At 44.3% G+C, this 15,773-nt stretch overlaps 1 protein-coding gene across 7 annotated transcripts in view; it reads left to right on the top strand.

Moving 5' to 3' along the window:
• Positions 1–15,773, top strand: part of LOC116956793 (neuroligin-3-like) — a 188,587-nt gene that overhangs the window by 24,349 nt on the left and 148,465 nt on the right. For 3 of the 7 annotated variants that reach the window (XM_076054711.1, XM_076054709.1, XM_076054708.1), the window contains exon 2: positions 4,192–4,251. The exons of the other annotated variants lie outside the window; for them this stretch is intronic. In XM_076054711.1, the coding sequence (XP_075910826.1) occupies positions 4,192–4,251 (60 nt within the window). The remainder of the gene's footprint in view (positions 1–4,191; positions 4,252–15,773) is intronic. 7 annotated transcript variants of the gene reach the window in all.

Below are 15,773 nucleotides of genomic sequence, written 5' to 3'. Positions count from 1 at the left end.
CATAGACTCACACAAAGACCCATAGACTCACATGGAGACTCATAGACTCACACATAGACCCATAGACTCACATGGAGACTCATAGACTCACAGGGAGACCCATAGACTCACACAGAGACCCATAGACTCACACAGAGACCCATAGACTCACACAGAGACTAATAGACTCGCGCAGAGACTCATAGACGCACATGGAGACCCATAGACTCACACAGAGACTCATAGACTCACACGGAGGACCATAGACTTACATGGAGACCCATAGACTCACATGGAGACTCATAGACTCACGCAGACACCCGTAGACTCACACGGAGACCCATAGACTCACATGGAGTCTCATAGACTCACACAGAGACCCACAGACTCACATGGAGACCCATAGACTCAGACAGAGACCCATAGACGCACGCAGAGACCCATAAACTCACACAGAAACCCATAGACTCACACAAAGACCCATAGACTCACATGGAGACTCATAGACTCACACAGAGACCCACAGACTCACATGGAGACCCATAGACTCACACAGAGACTCATAGACTCGCGCAGAGACTCATAGACTCACATGGAGACCCATAGACTCACACAGAAACTCATAGACTCACACGGAGGACCATAGACTTACATAGAGACCCATAGACTCACATGGAGACCCATAGACTCACACAGAGACTCATAGACTCGCGCAGAGACTCATAGACTCACACAGAAACTCATAGACTCACGCAGAGACCCATAAACTCACACAGAAACCCATAGACTTACACAGAGACCCATAGACTCACATGGAGACTCATAGACTCACACAGAGACCCATAGACTCACATGCAGACTCATAGACTCACACAGAGACCCACAGACTCACATGGAGACCCATAGACTCAGACAGAGACCCATAGACGCACGCAGAGACCCATAAACTCACACAGAAACCCATAGACTTACACAGTGACCCATAGACTCACATGGAGACTCATAGACTCACACAGAGACCCATAGACTCACATGGAGACTCATAGACTCACACAGAGACCCATAGACTCGCGCAGAGACCCATAGACTCACACAGAGACCCATAGACTCACGCAGAGACTCACACTCACACAGAGACCCATAGACTCACACAGAGACCCATAGACTCAGACAGAGACCCATAGCCTCACACAGAGACCAATAGACTCACACAGAGACCCACAGAGTCACAGACACCCATAGACTCACACAGAGAAACATAGACTCACACAGAGACCCACAGACTCACACAGAGACCCATAGACTCACACAGAGACCCATAGACTCACACAGAGACCCATAGACTCACACAGAGACCCACACAGTCACAGAGACCCATAGTCTCACACAGAGAAACATAGACTCACACAGAGACCCATAGACTCACACAAAGTCCCATAGACTCACACAGAGACCCATAGCCTCACACAGAGACCAATAGACTCACACAGAGACCCACAGAGTCACAGAGACCCATAGACTCACACAGAGAAACATAGACTCACACAGAGACCTACAGACTCACACAGAGATCCATAGACTCACACGGAGACCCATAGACTCACACAGAGACCCACAGAGTCACAGAGACCCATAGACTCACACAGAGAAACATAGACTCACACAGAGACACACAGACTCACACAGAGACCCTTCGACTCACACATGATACCCCCCCCCACCCCGGCCACACACACAAACAATTCCTTTCATGCTGCACGCCAGCGTGAGACGGTAATATCCGTGGCTGTCAATCCTTCATCAGTGCCCTACCCTCTCATAGACCGATTCAGACACTTGTTGGTCAACCCCGTGGTGCCCCTTGTACATCTTCAACGTTCATGCTACAAAGGCCTCATCACAAGTGAGAAACACAAACAAATAGACACATGCCTCTTGTTGTGCCCGCATTGAAAGGTACGGACCTGAAAACTCAATTTCTCGGTACAAAAACACGGGCTAAACCGTATGGGTTGACAGGTATGATAGTGTATAGTGTAGTGTATAGTAGTGTATAGTGTAGTGTATAGTAGTACATAGTATGGTGTATAGTAGTGTCTAATGTAGTGTATAATAGTGTTTTCTAGTCTATTGTATAGTGTAGTGTATAGTAGTGTATAGTGGTGTATAGTGTAATGTGTAGTAGTGTATAGTGTAGTGTATAGTAGTGTATAGTAGTATATAATATGGTATATAGTAGTGTATAATGTAGTGTATAATAGTCTTTTGTAGTCTATTGTATAGTGCAGTGTATAGTAGTGTATAGTGTAGTGTATAGTAGTGTATAGTAGGGTATAGTGTAGTGTATAATAGTGTATTGTAGTGTAGTGTATAGTAGTGTAGTGTATAGTTGTGTAGTCTATAGTGTAGTGTATAATAATGTATAGTAGTGTAGTGTATAGTTGTGTAGTCTATAGTGTAGTGTATAATAATGTATAGTAGTGTATTGTATAGTAGTGTATAGTAGGGTATAGTGTAGTGTGTAATAGTGTATAGTAGTGTATTGTATAGTTGTGTAGTGTATAGTAGTGTAGTGTATAGTAGTGTATAATGTAGTGCATAGTAGTGTAGTGTATAGTCGTGTAGTGTATAGTGTAGGGTATAGTAGTGTATGGTGTAGTGTATAATAGTGTATAGTAGTGTAGTGTATAGTGTATAGGAGTGTAGTGTATAGTAGTGTAGTGTATAGTGTATTGTATAGTGTAGTGTATAGTGTAGTGTATAGTAGTGTATAGTGTAGTGTATAGTGTAGTGTATAGTGTAGTGTATAATAATGTAGTGTATAGTAGTGTGTAGCGTATAGTGTAGTGTATAGTGTAGTGTGTAGTGTATAGTGTAGTGTATAATAATGTAGTGTATAGTCGTGTATAGTTTAGTGTATAGTGTAATGTATAGTAGTGTATAGTGTAGTGTATAGTGGTGTATAGTGTAGTGTATAGTGTAGTGTGTAGTAGTGTATAGTGTAGTGTATAGTAGTGTATAGTGTAGTGTATAGTGTAGTGTTTAGTGTAGTGTGTAGTGTAGTGTATAGTGTAGTGTATAATAATGTAGTGTATAGTAGTGTATAGTGTAGTGTATAGTAGTGTATAGTGTAGTGTATAGTCTAGTGTATAGTGTAGTGTATAGTAGTGTATAGTGCAGTGTATAGTGTAGTGTATAGTAGTGTATAGTGTCGTGCATAGTGTAGTGTATAGTGTAGTGTATAGTGTAGTGTATCCTGTAGTGTATAATAATGTAGTGTATAGTAGTGTATAGTGTAGTGTATAGTGTAGTGTATAGTGTAGTGTATAGTATAGTGTATAGTAGTGTGTAGAATAGTGTATAGTGTAGTGTATAGTGCAGTGTATAGTGTAGTTTATAGTTTAGTATATAGTGTAGTGTATTGTGTAGTTTATAGTAGTGTGTAGTGTATAGTGCAAACCTGTCAACCCATTATCAGCGCCCTACTTTATTACAAACCGCTCCAGGCCGTTTTTGGTCACCTCGTGCCCATCATAAATCGTCAACGTTCGTGCCACAAAGTCCCATCACGGTGGAGAGAAACGCAAGACAATTAGGCTTCGCCGAAAGAACCAAGCGTATGAATCACTGCAGTCACGAAAGCTTTTAAATAAAAAATTTAGACACATTACTCCTTCTGTGCCCGCATATGAACGTTACGGGGCCTGGAAACTCAATTTCCCCGTGCGAGAAGGTGGACTAAACCATACGGATCCGACGGCCCTTCCTGAAATCTCTATAAACACCACATTGTAGGGGGCGGATGGGGGTGGTCGCGAATCGGACGATAACGTGTTGAGTTGTGGGCGGTTGCTGCTTGCCTGATCGTCTTTTGGTGGTGGTGGCAGCTGCAGCTGCTGCTGCTGCTGCTGTTGTTGTTGTTGTTGCTGTTGTGTGGTTTGATGCAACGCTTTGTCGTCATCGTCGTCGTCATCGTCGTCGTCACAATGGCCGTCGTCACAATCCACCCCTCGCATGTGCTGCCGGCTCCCACGTTACCCACGTTGTTTTACCCTCCCCCCCCCCTCCCGTCCCGCGCTAAGATTTAAGATTATTATAATTTAAATTTTTATTACGACATTTTTTTTGTTTGTTTTTTGGGGCGACCACCCCTTTTCCCCACGGTCTGCGAGCCTATGTTATCACTCCCTAGTATTTTATTCATTTTTGCAGTCAAACGAATATCCAAGGAATGTGCTCGAAAGCCGGGGAAAAAAGTGTGTAAAAAAGGAGGTAAGATAAACAACGTCTCTCTTCCTTCAAGGCTTGATGGCTCACTCACTCACTCACCTACCCACCTACCCACCCACCTACCCACCCACCTACCTACCTACCCACCTACCCACCCACCCACCTACCCACCTACCCAACCACCTACCTACCCACCTAACCTAACCTACCCATTCCGTTCCTTCTTTCGTTACCTTCCGTACGGATTTATTTTTTTTGTCAGTTTTTTATTATTATTATATTTTTGTATCTTATTTTAAAACATTTTATTGCTTTTAATATTTTTCGTTTTTTTTTTCGGGGGGCTCCTCTATCCCCACATCAGTTGCTTCCTTCCGCTCCTCCGTCTCCCTTGTTTGAAACGATGGAATATTTTTCTGTTGATTAATTTTATTTTTGTGAAGTTGACGTTGTTTGGAGACTATTTAAATTGTTTTAAACAATAATGATGATGATGATGATGTTGTTGCTGTTTTGTTAGGCTTGTTTACGTGTGTTGTTGTTATTGTTGTTGTGATCGATTTTGGTTCGGTTTTTGGGGTTGTGCTTATTCTTTTATTATTATTTAACGATTTATTTTGCTTGACCGACCAGAAATGAAGGACTCACCTGCAAAAGGAAGGATTCATCGCAAACAAAAACACATCGGCCCTGGAGTGTTTAAATTCATTCATTACGTTTGTTAAATGCCAGAGCGTGTGATTAACTGACACACAAACATACACACACACACACACGTGTACACACACACACGTGTACACACACACGTGTACACACACACGTGTACACACACATACGTGTACACACACACGTGTACACACACACACGTGTACACACATGTGCACATACATATACACACACACGTGTACACACACACATGTGTACACACACGTGCACATACATCCACATCCGTGTGTACGCACACACACGTGTACACACACACATACACGTGTGCACACTATACACATTTTGTACACACACTTGTATGTGTACACACACACACGTGTACACAAACGTATACATATATACACACACGTGTACACACACACACACGTGTACACACACACAAACGTGTACATACACGCGTGTGTGTGTACACACACACACACGTGTATACATACATTGTGCACGTGTATACAAACGTATACAAAGACAAAGATCCCCCCTATAGCATTAACAGACTGCAGGGGCAAGTGCTGTTAACGAGCAGCACCTATGAAGGCCGGCACGGCACACGAGGGGGTGGGTGGCTACCAGCACCACGCCCGGCCGCCTTTGTCTCCCCAGTGGCGATGTTCACTTCTGCACACCGCACCAAGTGCTCACTTGAGGCTGAGTCGACCTAGGGGACAGGGTGGACAGAGAGGCCCCTTGTCACTAACGAGGGCATAGTCAGTGACAGGGAGTGAACGTGTGCCCAGGAGGATGCATCGGATTCAACGGAGCACAGAGGCTGGTGTTCCAACCCTGGGTCTGTGTGTGTGTGTGCCTCTCTCACGCTCCCGGTGGGATTACAATGTGCCTTATCGGAGAAAATGAGAGCGCACAACTTACATAGAGGCCCCATAGACTCACGCAGAGAGACCCATAGACTCACGCGGAGAACCATAGACTCACGCAGAGACTCGTAGACTTACACAGAGACCATAGACTCACATAGAGACCCATTGACTCGCACATAGATCCAGAGACTCGTGCAGAGACCCATAGACTCACACAGAGACCCATAGACTCAAACGGAAACCCATAGACTCACACTGAGACCCATAGACTCACACAGATAACCATAGACTCACACAGAGACCCATAGACTCACACAGAGACCCATAGACTCACACGGAGAATCATAGACTCACACAGAGACCCATAGGCTCACACAGAGACCCATAGACTCACATGGAGACTAATAGACTCACACAGAGACCCATAGACTCACACAAAGACCCATAGACTCACACAGAGACCGATCGACTCATATAGAGACTCATAGACTCACACAAAGACCCATAGACTCACACAGAGACCGATCGACTCATATAGAGACTCATAAACTCACAAAGAGACCCATAGACTCACGCAGAGACCCATAGACTCACATGGAGACTCACAGACTCACACAGAGACCCATATACTCACACAGAGACCCATAGATTCACACAGAGACCCATAGACTCACATGGAGACTCACGGACCCACACAGAGACCCATCGACTCACACGAAGACCCATAGACTCACATGGAGACTCATAGACTCACACAGAGACCCATAGACTCACATGGAGACTCACACAGAGACCCATAGACTCACATGGAGACTCATAGACTCACACAGAGACCCATAGACTCACACAAAGACCCATAGACTCACATGGAGACTCATAGACTCACACAGAGACCCATGACCTTACAGAAGGACCCATACACTCACACAGAGACCCATAGACTCACATGGAGACTCATAGACTCACACAGAGACCCATAGCCTCACACAAAGATCCATAGACTCACACGGAGACCCATAGACTCAATCAGAGAACCATAGACTCACACAGAGAGCCATAGACTCGCACAGAGACCCATAGACTCACACAGAGACCCACAGACTCACATGGAGACCCATAGACTCACACAGAGACCCATAGACTCACACAGAGACCCATAGAATCACACAGAGACCCATAGACTCACACAAAGATCCATAGACTCACATGGAGACTCATAGACTAACACAGAGACCCATAACCTCACAGAAGGACCCATACATTCACACAGAGACCCATAGACTCACATGGAGACTCATAGACTCACACAGAGACCCATAGCCTCACACAAAGACCCATAGACTCACACAGAGACCCACAGACTCACACAGAGACCCGTAGACTCACACCGAGACCCTTACACTCACACAGAGACCCATGGACTCACACAGAGACATCAAGGTTATTGGTGGGTAACCACAGTTTAGTGTTGATGGTGATAATGGTAGTGATGGACATGGAACGGCTGGTAATATCATTGACGACGGAGGTGGTTATGGAGGTAATGATGATGATAATGATGATGATGGAGGTAGTGGTAATGATGGGCGGTGATGATGATGGAGGCGATGATGGTGGTGGTGATGATGGAGATGATGAAAGCGACGACGATGATGATGATGATGATGTTGGAGGTGATGATGCTGATGGTTGGTGTCTGTGAGTGGCAGCCATCGGATCGTCCAGTCGTCATTCGCCAAACTTCAGACCTCAAATTCAACTTTCCTCGACTCACGTGGCCACCAGTTAGTGGACATTCACATCGAGCGGTCACAGCTGCGCACACGCCAACGGCGTCCATCGTTACAAACCTCCAGCGCAACACTTACATAGCACCTCCGATGAGCATGCATGGGCGACGTTTCGATGCGAACGAAGGTCAATAAACACACGAACAAAAGACAAAGGTCCACCCGTGTAGCCTCTGACAGACTCTAGGGGCAAGTGCTGTGAGTAGCGAGTAGCACCTGTGAAGGTAGACACAGACAAAGGTCCCCCGTGTAGCCTCTAACAGGCTGTAGGGGCAAGTGCTGTGAGTAGCGAGTAGCACCTGTGAAGGTAGACACAGACAAAGGTCCCCCGTGTAGCCTCTAACAGGCTGTAGGGGCAAGTGCTGTGAGTAGCGAGTAGCAGCAGCACCTGTGAAGGTAGACACAGACAAAGGTCCCCCGTGTAGCCTCTGACAGACTGTAGGGGCAAGTGCTGTGAGTAACGAGTAGCACCTGTGAAGGTAGACACAGACAAAGCTCCCCCGTGTAGCCTCTAACAGGCTGTAGAGGCAAGTGCTGTGAAGGCTACTGGCTCTGTGGCACACGAGAGGGGTGGGTGGCTACCAGCACCACGCCCGCCCGCCTTTGTCTCCCCAGTGGCGATGTTCACTACACACCGCTACACCTGTTACTCGTTTGAGGCCGAGTCGACCTAGGGAAGGCCCAGGACCGGTTCAAATAATCGTCAACGGTGTTGGCAGTGAGCGGGGAAACGAACCCGGGTCGCCGGGTTCGTAGCGCAGCATAGCGCTAACCGCTACACCACCACTCAATAAACACGCACACACATACACACAAAGACAAAGATCCCCCGTATAGCCTTGACAGACTGTTGGGGCAAGTGCTGTTAGCGAGCACCTATGAAGGCCGGAACGGTGCACGAGGGGGTGGGTGGCCAGCACCACGCCGGACCGCCTTTGTCTCCCCAGTGGCAATGTTTACACACCGCACCAGGTACTCATTTGAGGCTGAGTCGACCTAGGGGAGGCCCGGGACCGGTTCAGATAATCGTCACTGGACGGTGTTGGCCGTAAAGCGGGAATCGAACCCGGGTCGCCGGGTTCGTAGCGCAGAGTAGCGCTAACCGCTACACCACCGCTTGGGTGGCGAGTGCCGTTAACGAGCGGAGCCTATGAAGGCCGGGCCAGGTGGGGGCACACACTAGGCGGAAGGAGGTGGCCGGGAACCACGACCGGCCGGCCCCATCTCCCCGTTTTTAGGCTGAGGTTTGAGCGAGGGGAGGCCCGGGACCGGTCGGGAAATTTGCCGCAGTCAATCGGCCGGTGGCACAAGAGTCGTCGGAATGTGGGGTTATTGCAGGGGTCGGGTGCAAATTTTAGGACTCGCAGGCCAACAACGGGTTCTAAAATTTGACAGAGGGGCCGGGGCCAGGAACCAGATGGATGGAGTGATTTGTGTGAGCTTAAAATATAAATGACGTGTTAAAAATCATTACTCGAAAGGATTTGGCCTTTTAACAGGTAGCAAAGCGTTTACTTGCGAGGCAATTTAACGAATTGCACGAACGTGAACGATACAAAAACACGCGTCGTGACTCCCGCTCAAAGTGCGCCATCTAATGGGGGAAATGGGGGCATTGCAGGAGAAAGGTAAAATTTAATTTAATAATAATAATAATACTTGGACAAGTTCGACGGGCCGGATTAAAAAGCCCAACGGGCCGTATACTGCCCGGGGGGCCGCACTTTGCCCGCGCCTGGGTGATTGCGTGCACCATTTGGTCAAATCACGCGGGGTTATTCCGTTTAGTTTGACAGATCATTAGACCTCCTTTGCCAGTACCAAAATATAATGATAATAATAATAATAATAGGGTGGTTTTCCCCCTTTTTTCTGGCAACATAACTGAAACCTTTTTACGAGGATTCATGTTTTACTGCATTAACCCACAATACCTGCAGTCAAAATGCAAACAAAAAACACACTATGATAATATATGATGATGCATTGTCCTTAAAACTGATTGGTCCACACCAAGGGACGGCTTTCTTTTGAGCCTCGTCTCAATTGGTGCTAGACCAGAGGACGCCAAAAGGCGTCACACAGCTCAAAGACAATGCCACTATCAAAGTAATGAGGGTTTAACACGTAGGCTTTCGCGACCAATATTATTCATAATAAAGGTTTTTGGGTTAGATCGCGTTTATTTATAAATGTGTTGTAACCCTCCACCACCCGACACGGCCAATCAGCAAAAAAAAAGTGTCACGTAGTGAATTATTTGTCTTTTGTCAACGTGACACTTTTTTTTTTGCTGATTGTCCGTGTCGGGTGGTGGAGGGTTACGACACATTTATAAATAAACGCGATCTAACCCAAAAACCTTTATTATGAAAGTAATTAGGGCTCGGGGTAAGCATCCAAATCATTAGACCTCCTTTGCCAGTTACCAAAATGATAACAATAGGGGTTTTTCCCCTTTTTTTCCCGGCAACAAAATTGAAACCTTTTTCCAAGGAAGTATTGTGGTTAATGCACGCATGATTCCTCGTGAAGAGGTTTCAATTTTGTTTCCAAAAAAAAATGGGAAAAACCCTATTATTAGTTTGACAGATGTTCGAGTTCGCTTCCGTCATCGACATGAGCGAGCTATGCACGACTTATCTTTCGTGATTTATTTAGGGCTTTTTGTTGTTGTTAATACAACAACAACAAAAAGTTGCACGGTGTACATCTTCCAAAGTTCATGACAATTCTTATTTGTAAAGGCACCGAATTAAGGTGACCCCATCAGCGATGAGAAGAAGAATATAAAATATATATATAAATTATGATAATTAGACGATAAACTGTTAACTTAAAGAATACGCAATTAGAATGTTTAATGCCTGTGTTCCAATAAATTGAACAAGCCTATGTGTCCGGACCTTTGGGCCACCCTGTATAATAATAACAACCCTATGCGTCCTGACTTTTGAGCCACTCTGTGTTATAATAATCACGTGTATCCTGACTTTTGGGCCACCCTGTATTATAATAACCCTATGTGTGATACGTTTTGGGGAAACGTGTATAATAACCCTATGTATCTTGCATTTGGACCACCCTGTATCATAATAACCCTGTGTGTTCTGAATTGTGGGTCACCATGCAGAATAACCCTATGTTTCGTGTTTAGGCCACTGTGTACAATAACAACCTTATGTGTGCTTAATTTTGGGACACCCTAGACAATAATAACCATATATGTCCTGACTTGTGAGCCACCCTGTGTTATCATAACCCAATGTGTCCTGACTTTTGTGCAACTGCGTACAATAATATCCCTGCGTGTCCTGATTTTTGAGCCACCCTGTACTATAATAACACAATGTGTCATGACTTTTGGGCCACCCTGTACGATAATAACCCTATTTTTTCTTACTTTTAGGCCACACTGTATTATAATAATGCTAAATTTCCTCAACTTTGGGCCACTCTGTGCAACAATAGCCCCATGTCTCCTGATTATTAGCTCCACCCTGAAAAATAATAACCCTATGTGTCCTGCTTTTGGACCACGCTGTATTATAATGACGCTGTGTTTCCTGACATTTGGGCCTCCCTATGGAATAACCCTACGTGTCTTGACTTTCAGACCAACTTATACGATAATAACGCTATTTGTTCTGAATTTTGTGCCATGCTGTATTATAATGACGCTGTGTTTCCTGACATTTGGGCCTCCCTATGGAATAACCCTACGTGTCTTGACTTTCAGACCAACTTATACGATAATAACGCTATTTGTTCTGACTTTTGGGCCATGCTGTATTATAATGACGCTGTGTTTCCTCAGTTTTGGGCCACTCTGTACAATAATAATTCTGTGTTCCTGACTATTGGGCCACCCTGTATAATAATAACCCTATATGTCCAGATTTTTTGGGCCACCCTGTATTATAATAACCCCATGTATCCTGACTTTTGGTCCAACCTACCCGATGTGTCCAGACTTATGGGCCACCCTGTACAATAATGACTTTTGAGCCACCCTGTACAATAATACCCCTATGTGTCCTGACTTGTGGGTGACACTATACAATAAAAACCCATGTGTCCTGAATTTTGGGCCACCATTTACAATAATAACCCGAAATGTCCTGATTTTTGGACCACCCTGTATTAAAATAACCCTATTTGTTCTGAATTTTGGGCCACCCTGTTAAATATTAACCCTCTGTTTCCTGACTTTTGGGCCTCCCTATAGAATAACCCTAAATGTCTTGACTTTTGAACCAACCTATACAATAATAACCCTATATGTCCTGTCTTTTGGGCCACCCTGTATTATAATGACGCGATTTGTTCTGACTTTTGGGCCACGCTGTATTATAATGACACTTTGAATTCTCAGTTTTGGGCCACCCTGTATAATGATAACCGTATGTGTTGTGATATTTTGGCCACCCTGTACAATAATTACCCTATGTGCCCTGACTTTTGGAGCACTCTGTAAAATAATAACCCTACGTGTCCTGACTTTTGGGCAACCCTATACAACCATAACTCGATCTTTCCTCATTTTGGGCTCAATCTGTACAATAGTAACCGTTTTAATCCGGGCTTTGTGGCCACCATGTATTACGAAGACCCTATTTGTCCAGACTTTTGGGCCACTCTGTTGAATAAACCTACATATAGGCCACCCCGTATTATAATAACTAAAATTTTCGTGAATTTTCGGTCACCTTGTATAATAACACAATGTGTTCAAACTTTTGGGCCACTGTGTACAACAATAATGCCGTGGTTCCTGACGTTTGGGCCATCCCTGTAAAATAATAACCCTATTTATGCTGGCTTTTCGATCATCCTGGGTTATAATAATGCTATGTCTTTCGACTTTAGGGCCTGGCTGTATTTTAATAACCCTATTTTTCCAGAATTTTGTGCTACCTCATATTAAATAACCCTATATTTACTGACTTTTGAGACAAACCTGTACAAAAATAACCCTATTTTTCCTGGTTTTTGGGACACCCTTATTATAGTAAACCTATTTATTCTGACTTTTGCGCCATGCTTTATTAAACTAAGGCTATGTATCGTTCCTTTTGGGCCACCCAGTACAATAATAACCCTATGTGTCCATATCTATTGGGGACCCTGTAAAATAACGCTGTGTCCTGATTTTTACGCCACCCTGTACAATAATGACTTTCAAGCCACCCTATTCAATAATAACCCTTTGTATTTACTGAAATAACCAATAATATATAATAACACTTAGTGTCCTGACTTTTGGGCCACTGTGTTCAATAATAACCCTGTGTTTCCTGCCTTTTGGGGCACACTGTAGAATAAACCTACGTGTCCTGACTTTTGGGCCACCCCGTATTATTACAACCCTATGTATTCTGAATTTTGGGTCACCCTGTATAATAACCCTATGTGTCCTCGCTTTTGGGCCACCCTGTACGATAATAACCCTATGGGTCCTTGCTTTTGGATCACCCTGGGTTATAATAGTGCTTTGTCTTCTGACTTTTGGGCCAGGCTGTATTATAATAACCTTATGTCCTGAATTTTGTGCTGCCACGTGTATTCTATAACCATATGCTTTCTGACTTTTGGGCCACCCTGCATAATAAACCTACGTTTCCTTTATTATGGGCGACCCTACAGAATATTCCAATATGTCCTGACTTTTGGGCCACCATATCCAATAATAACCCGAATTGTCCTGGCTTTTGGGCCTCCCTATAGAATAACCCCTACGTGTTCTGAATTTTAGACCAACCTGTATTTTAATGACCCTATTTCTTTTGACTTTTGGACCACGATGTATTCTATTTACCCTAAGTGTCCTGACTTTTGGACCACACTGCACAAATAATAAAACGTAACTCTGTGTTTCCTGACTTATTGGACTCCCGATAGAATAACACTATGATTCATTACTTTTTGACCAACCCGTACAACAATAACCCTACGTGTCCTGGCTCTTGGGCCCCCTTCATTATAATAACCCTATATGTGTTCTGACTTTTGGGCCACGCTGTATTATAATGACGCTAATTTTCCTTACTTTTTTTGGGCCACCCTGTAGAATCATAACCCTATGTGTCGAGACTTATTGGGCCACCCTGTATAATAACCCGACGTGTCCTGACTTTTATGCTACCATGTACAATAATGACTTTTGCGCCTCCCTATAGAATGACCCTATGTATCCCGAATTTTGGATCACTTCGTACAATAAGCCAATGCGTCCTCACTTTTGGGCCACTTTGTACAATAATAACCCTGTGTTCCTGACTTTTGGGCAAACCCTGTACAATAATAACCCAACGTGTCCTGATGTTACGACCACCCTGTATAATAATAACTGTATTTGTTCTGGCTTTTGGGTCATGTTGTACAATAATAACCCTGTCTTTCCTGACTTTTGGACCTCCCCATAGATTAACCCTATGTGTCCTGGCTTTTGGGTCACCACCCCGTATTATAATGACCTGTGTGTCCTGGCTTTTGGATCACCCTGGGTTATAAAAACCCTATGTCTTCCGACTTTCGGGCCAGGCTGTATTATAATAACCATATGTGTCCTGAATGTTGTGCTACCACGTATAATGTAACCCTGTTTCCTTTCCTTTGGTCCACTTTATATATTTTAAAAAACCCTATGTGTTCTGACTTTTGGGCCACCACAAATAATAATAATAATAACCCAAAGTGTCCTGACTTTTGGGCCACCCTGTACAATAACAACCCCTATGTGTCCTGACTATTATGCTACCCTGTACAATAATGACTTTTGGGCCTCCCTATAGAATAACCCTATGCATCCCAAATTTTGGCCACCTTGTATAATAAGCCAATGCGTCCTCACTTTTGAGCCACTTTGTACAATTGTGACCCTGTTTTCCTTACTGTTGGGCCACCCGGTACAATAATATCCCTAAGTGTCCTGAATTTTTGGCCACTGCGTACAATCACAACCCTGTGTTTCTGACTTTTGGGCCACCCTGCACAATAACAACACTATATGTCCCGGCTTTTGGGCCACCCCGTATTATAACAACCCAATGTTTCCTGAATTGTGGGTCACCTTATATAATAATCAAATGTGTCCTCACTTTTGGGCCAATGTGTATCATAATAACCATGTGTTTTAAGTGTTTCCTGGCTTTTGGGCCAGGTTGTATTATAATAACAACCCTATGTATCCTGACTTTTGGGCCACTTTGTAAAATAATCCTACGTGTCCTGACTTTTGGGCCACCATATACAATAATAACCCGAAGTGTCCTGATTTCCGGACCACCCTGTATTATAATAACTGTATTTGTTCTGACTTTTGGGCCACAATGGACTATAATAAAGCTATGTGGCCTGACTTTTTGGCCAAGCTGTACCATAATAACCCCGTGTTTCCTGATTATTGGGCCTCCCTATAGAATAACCCTCTGAGTCCTGGCTTTTGGGTCACCACCCCGAATTATAATGACCTATGTGTCCTGGCTTTTGGATCACCCTGGGTTATAATAACGCTATGTCTTCCAACTTTTGGGCCAGGCTGTACTATAATAACCATTTGTGTCCTGAATATTGTGCTACCACGTATAATGTAACCCAATTTTTCCTTTTTTTTGGTCTACTTTATAAATAAAATCCTATGTGTTCTGACTTTTGGGCCACCACAAATAATAACAACCCCTATGTGTCCTGACTTTTGGGCCACCCTGTACAATAACAACCCCTATGTGTCCTGACTTTTGAGCCACACTGTACAAAAACAACCCCTATGTGTCCTGACTTTTGGGCCACCCTGTACAATAACAACCCCTATGTGTCCTGACTTTTGGGCCACCCTGTACAATAACAACCCTATTTATTCAGACTTTTGGGCCACCCTGTATAATAATAACCCTGTGTCCTGACGTTTGGGCCACCCTGTACAATAACAACCTAATGTGTCCTGACTTTTGGGCCACCCTGTACAATAACAACCCCTATGTGTCCTGACTTTTGGGCCACCCTGTACAATAACAACCCCTATGTGTCCTGACTTTTGGGCCACCCTGTATAATAATAACCCCTATGTGTCCTGACTTTTGGGCCACCCTGTATAACAACAACCCCTATGTGTCCTGACTTTTGGGCCACCCTGTACAATAACAACCCCTATGTGTCCTAACTTTTGGGCCACCCTGTACAATAACAACCCCTATGTGTCTGACTTTTGGGCCACCCTGTACAATAACAACCC

The sequence above is a fragment of the Petromyzon marinus genome, chromosome 67 (assembly GCF_048934315.1).
Source record: "Petromyzon marinus isolate PM22_M1 ecotype Great Lakes invasive population chromosome 67, UKy_Petmar_22M1.pri1.0, whole genome shotgun sequence".
Taxonomy (NCBI): Eukaryota; Metazoa; Chordata; class Hyperoartia; order Petromyzontiformes; family Petromyzontidae; genus Petromyzon; species Petromyzon marinus.
Note: the sequence above shows the minus strand (reverse complement) of the source record. Positions and strands in the feature narration are given on the sequence as shown.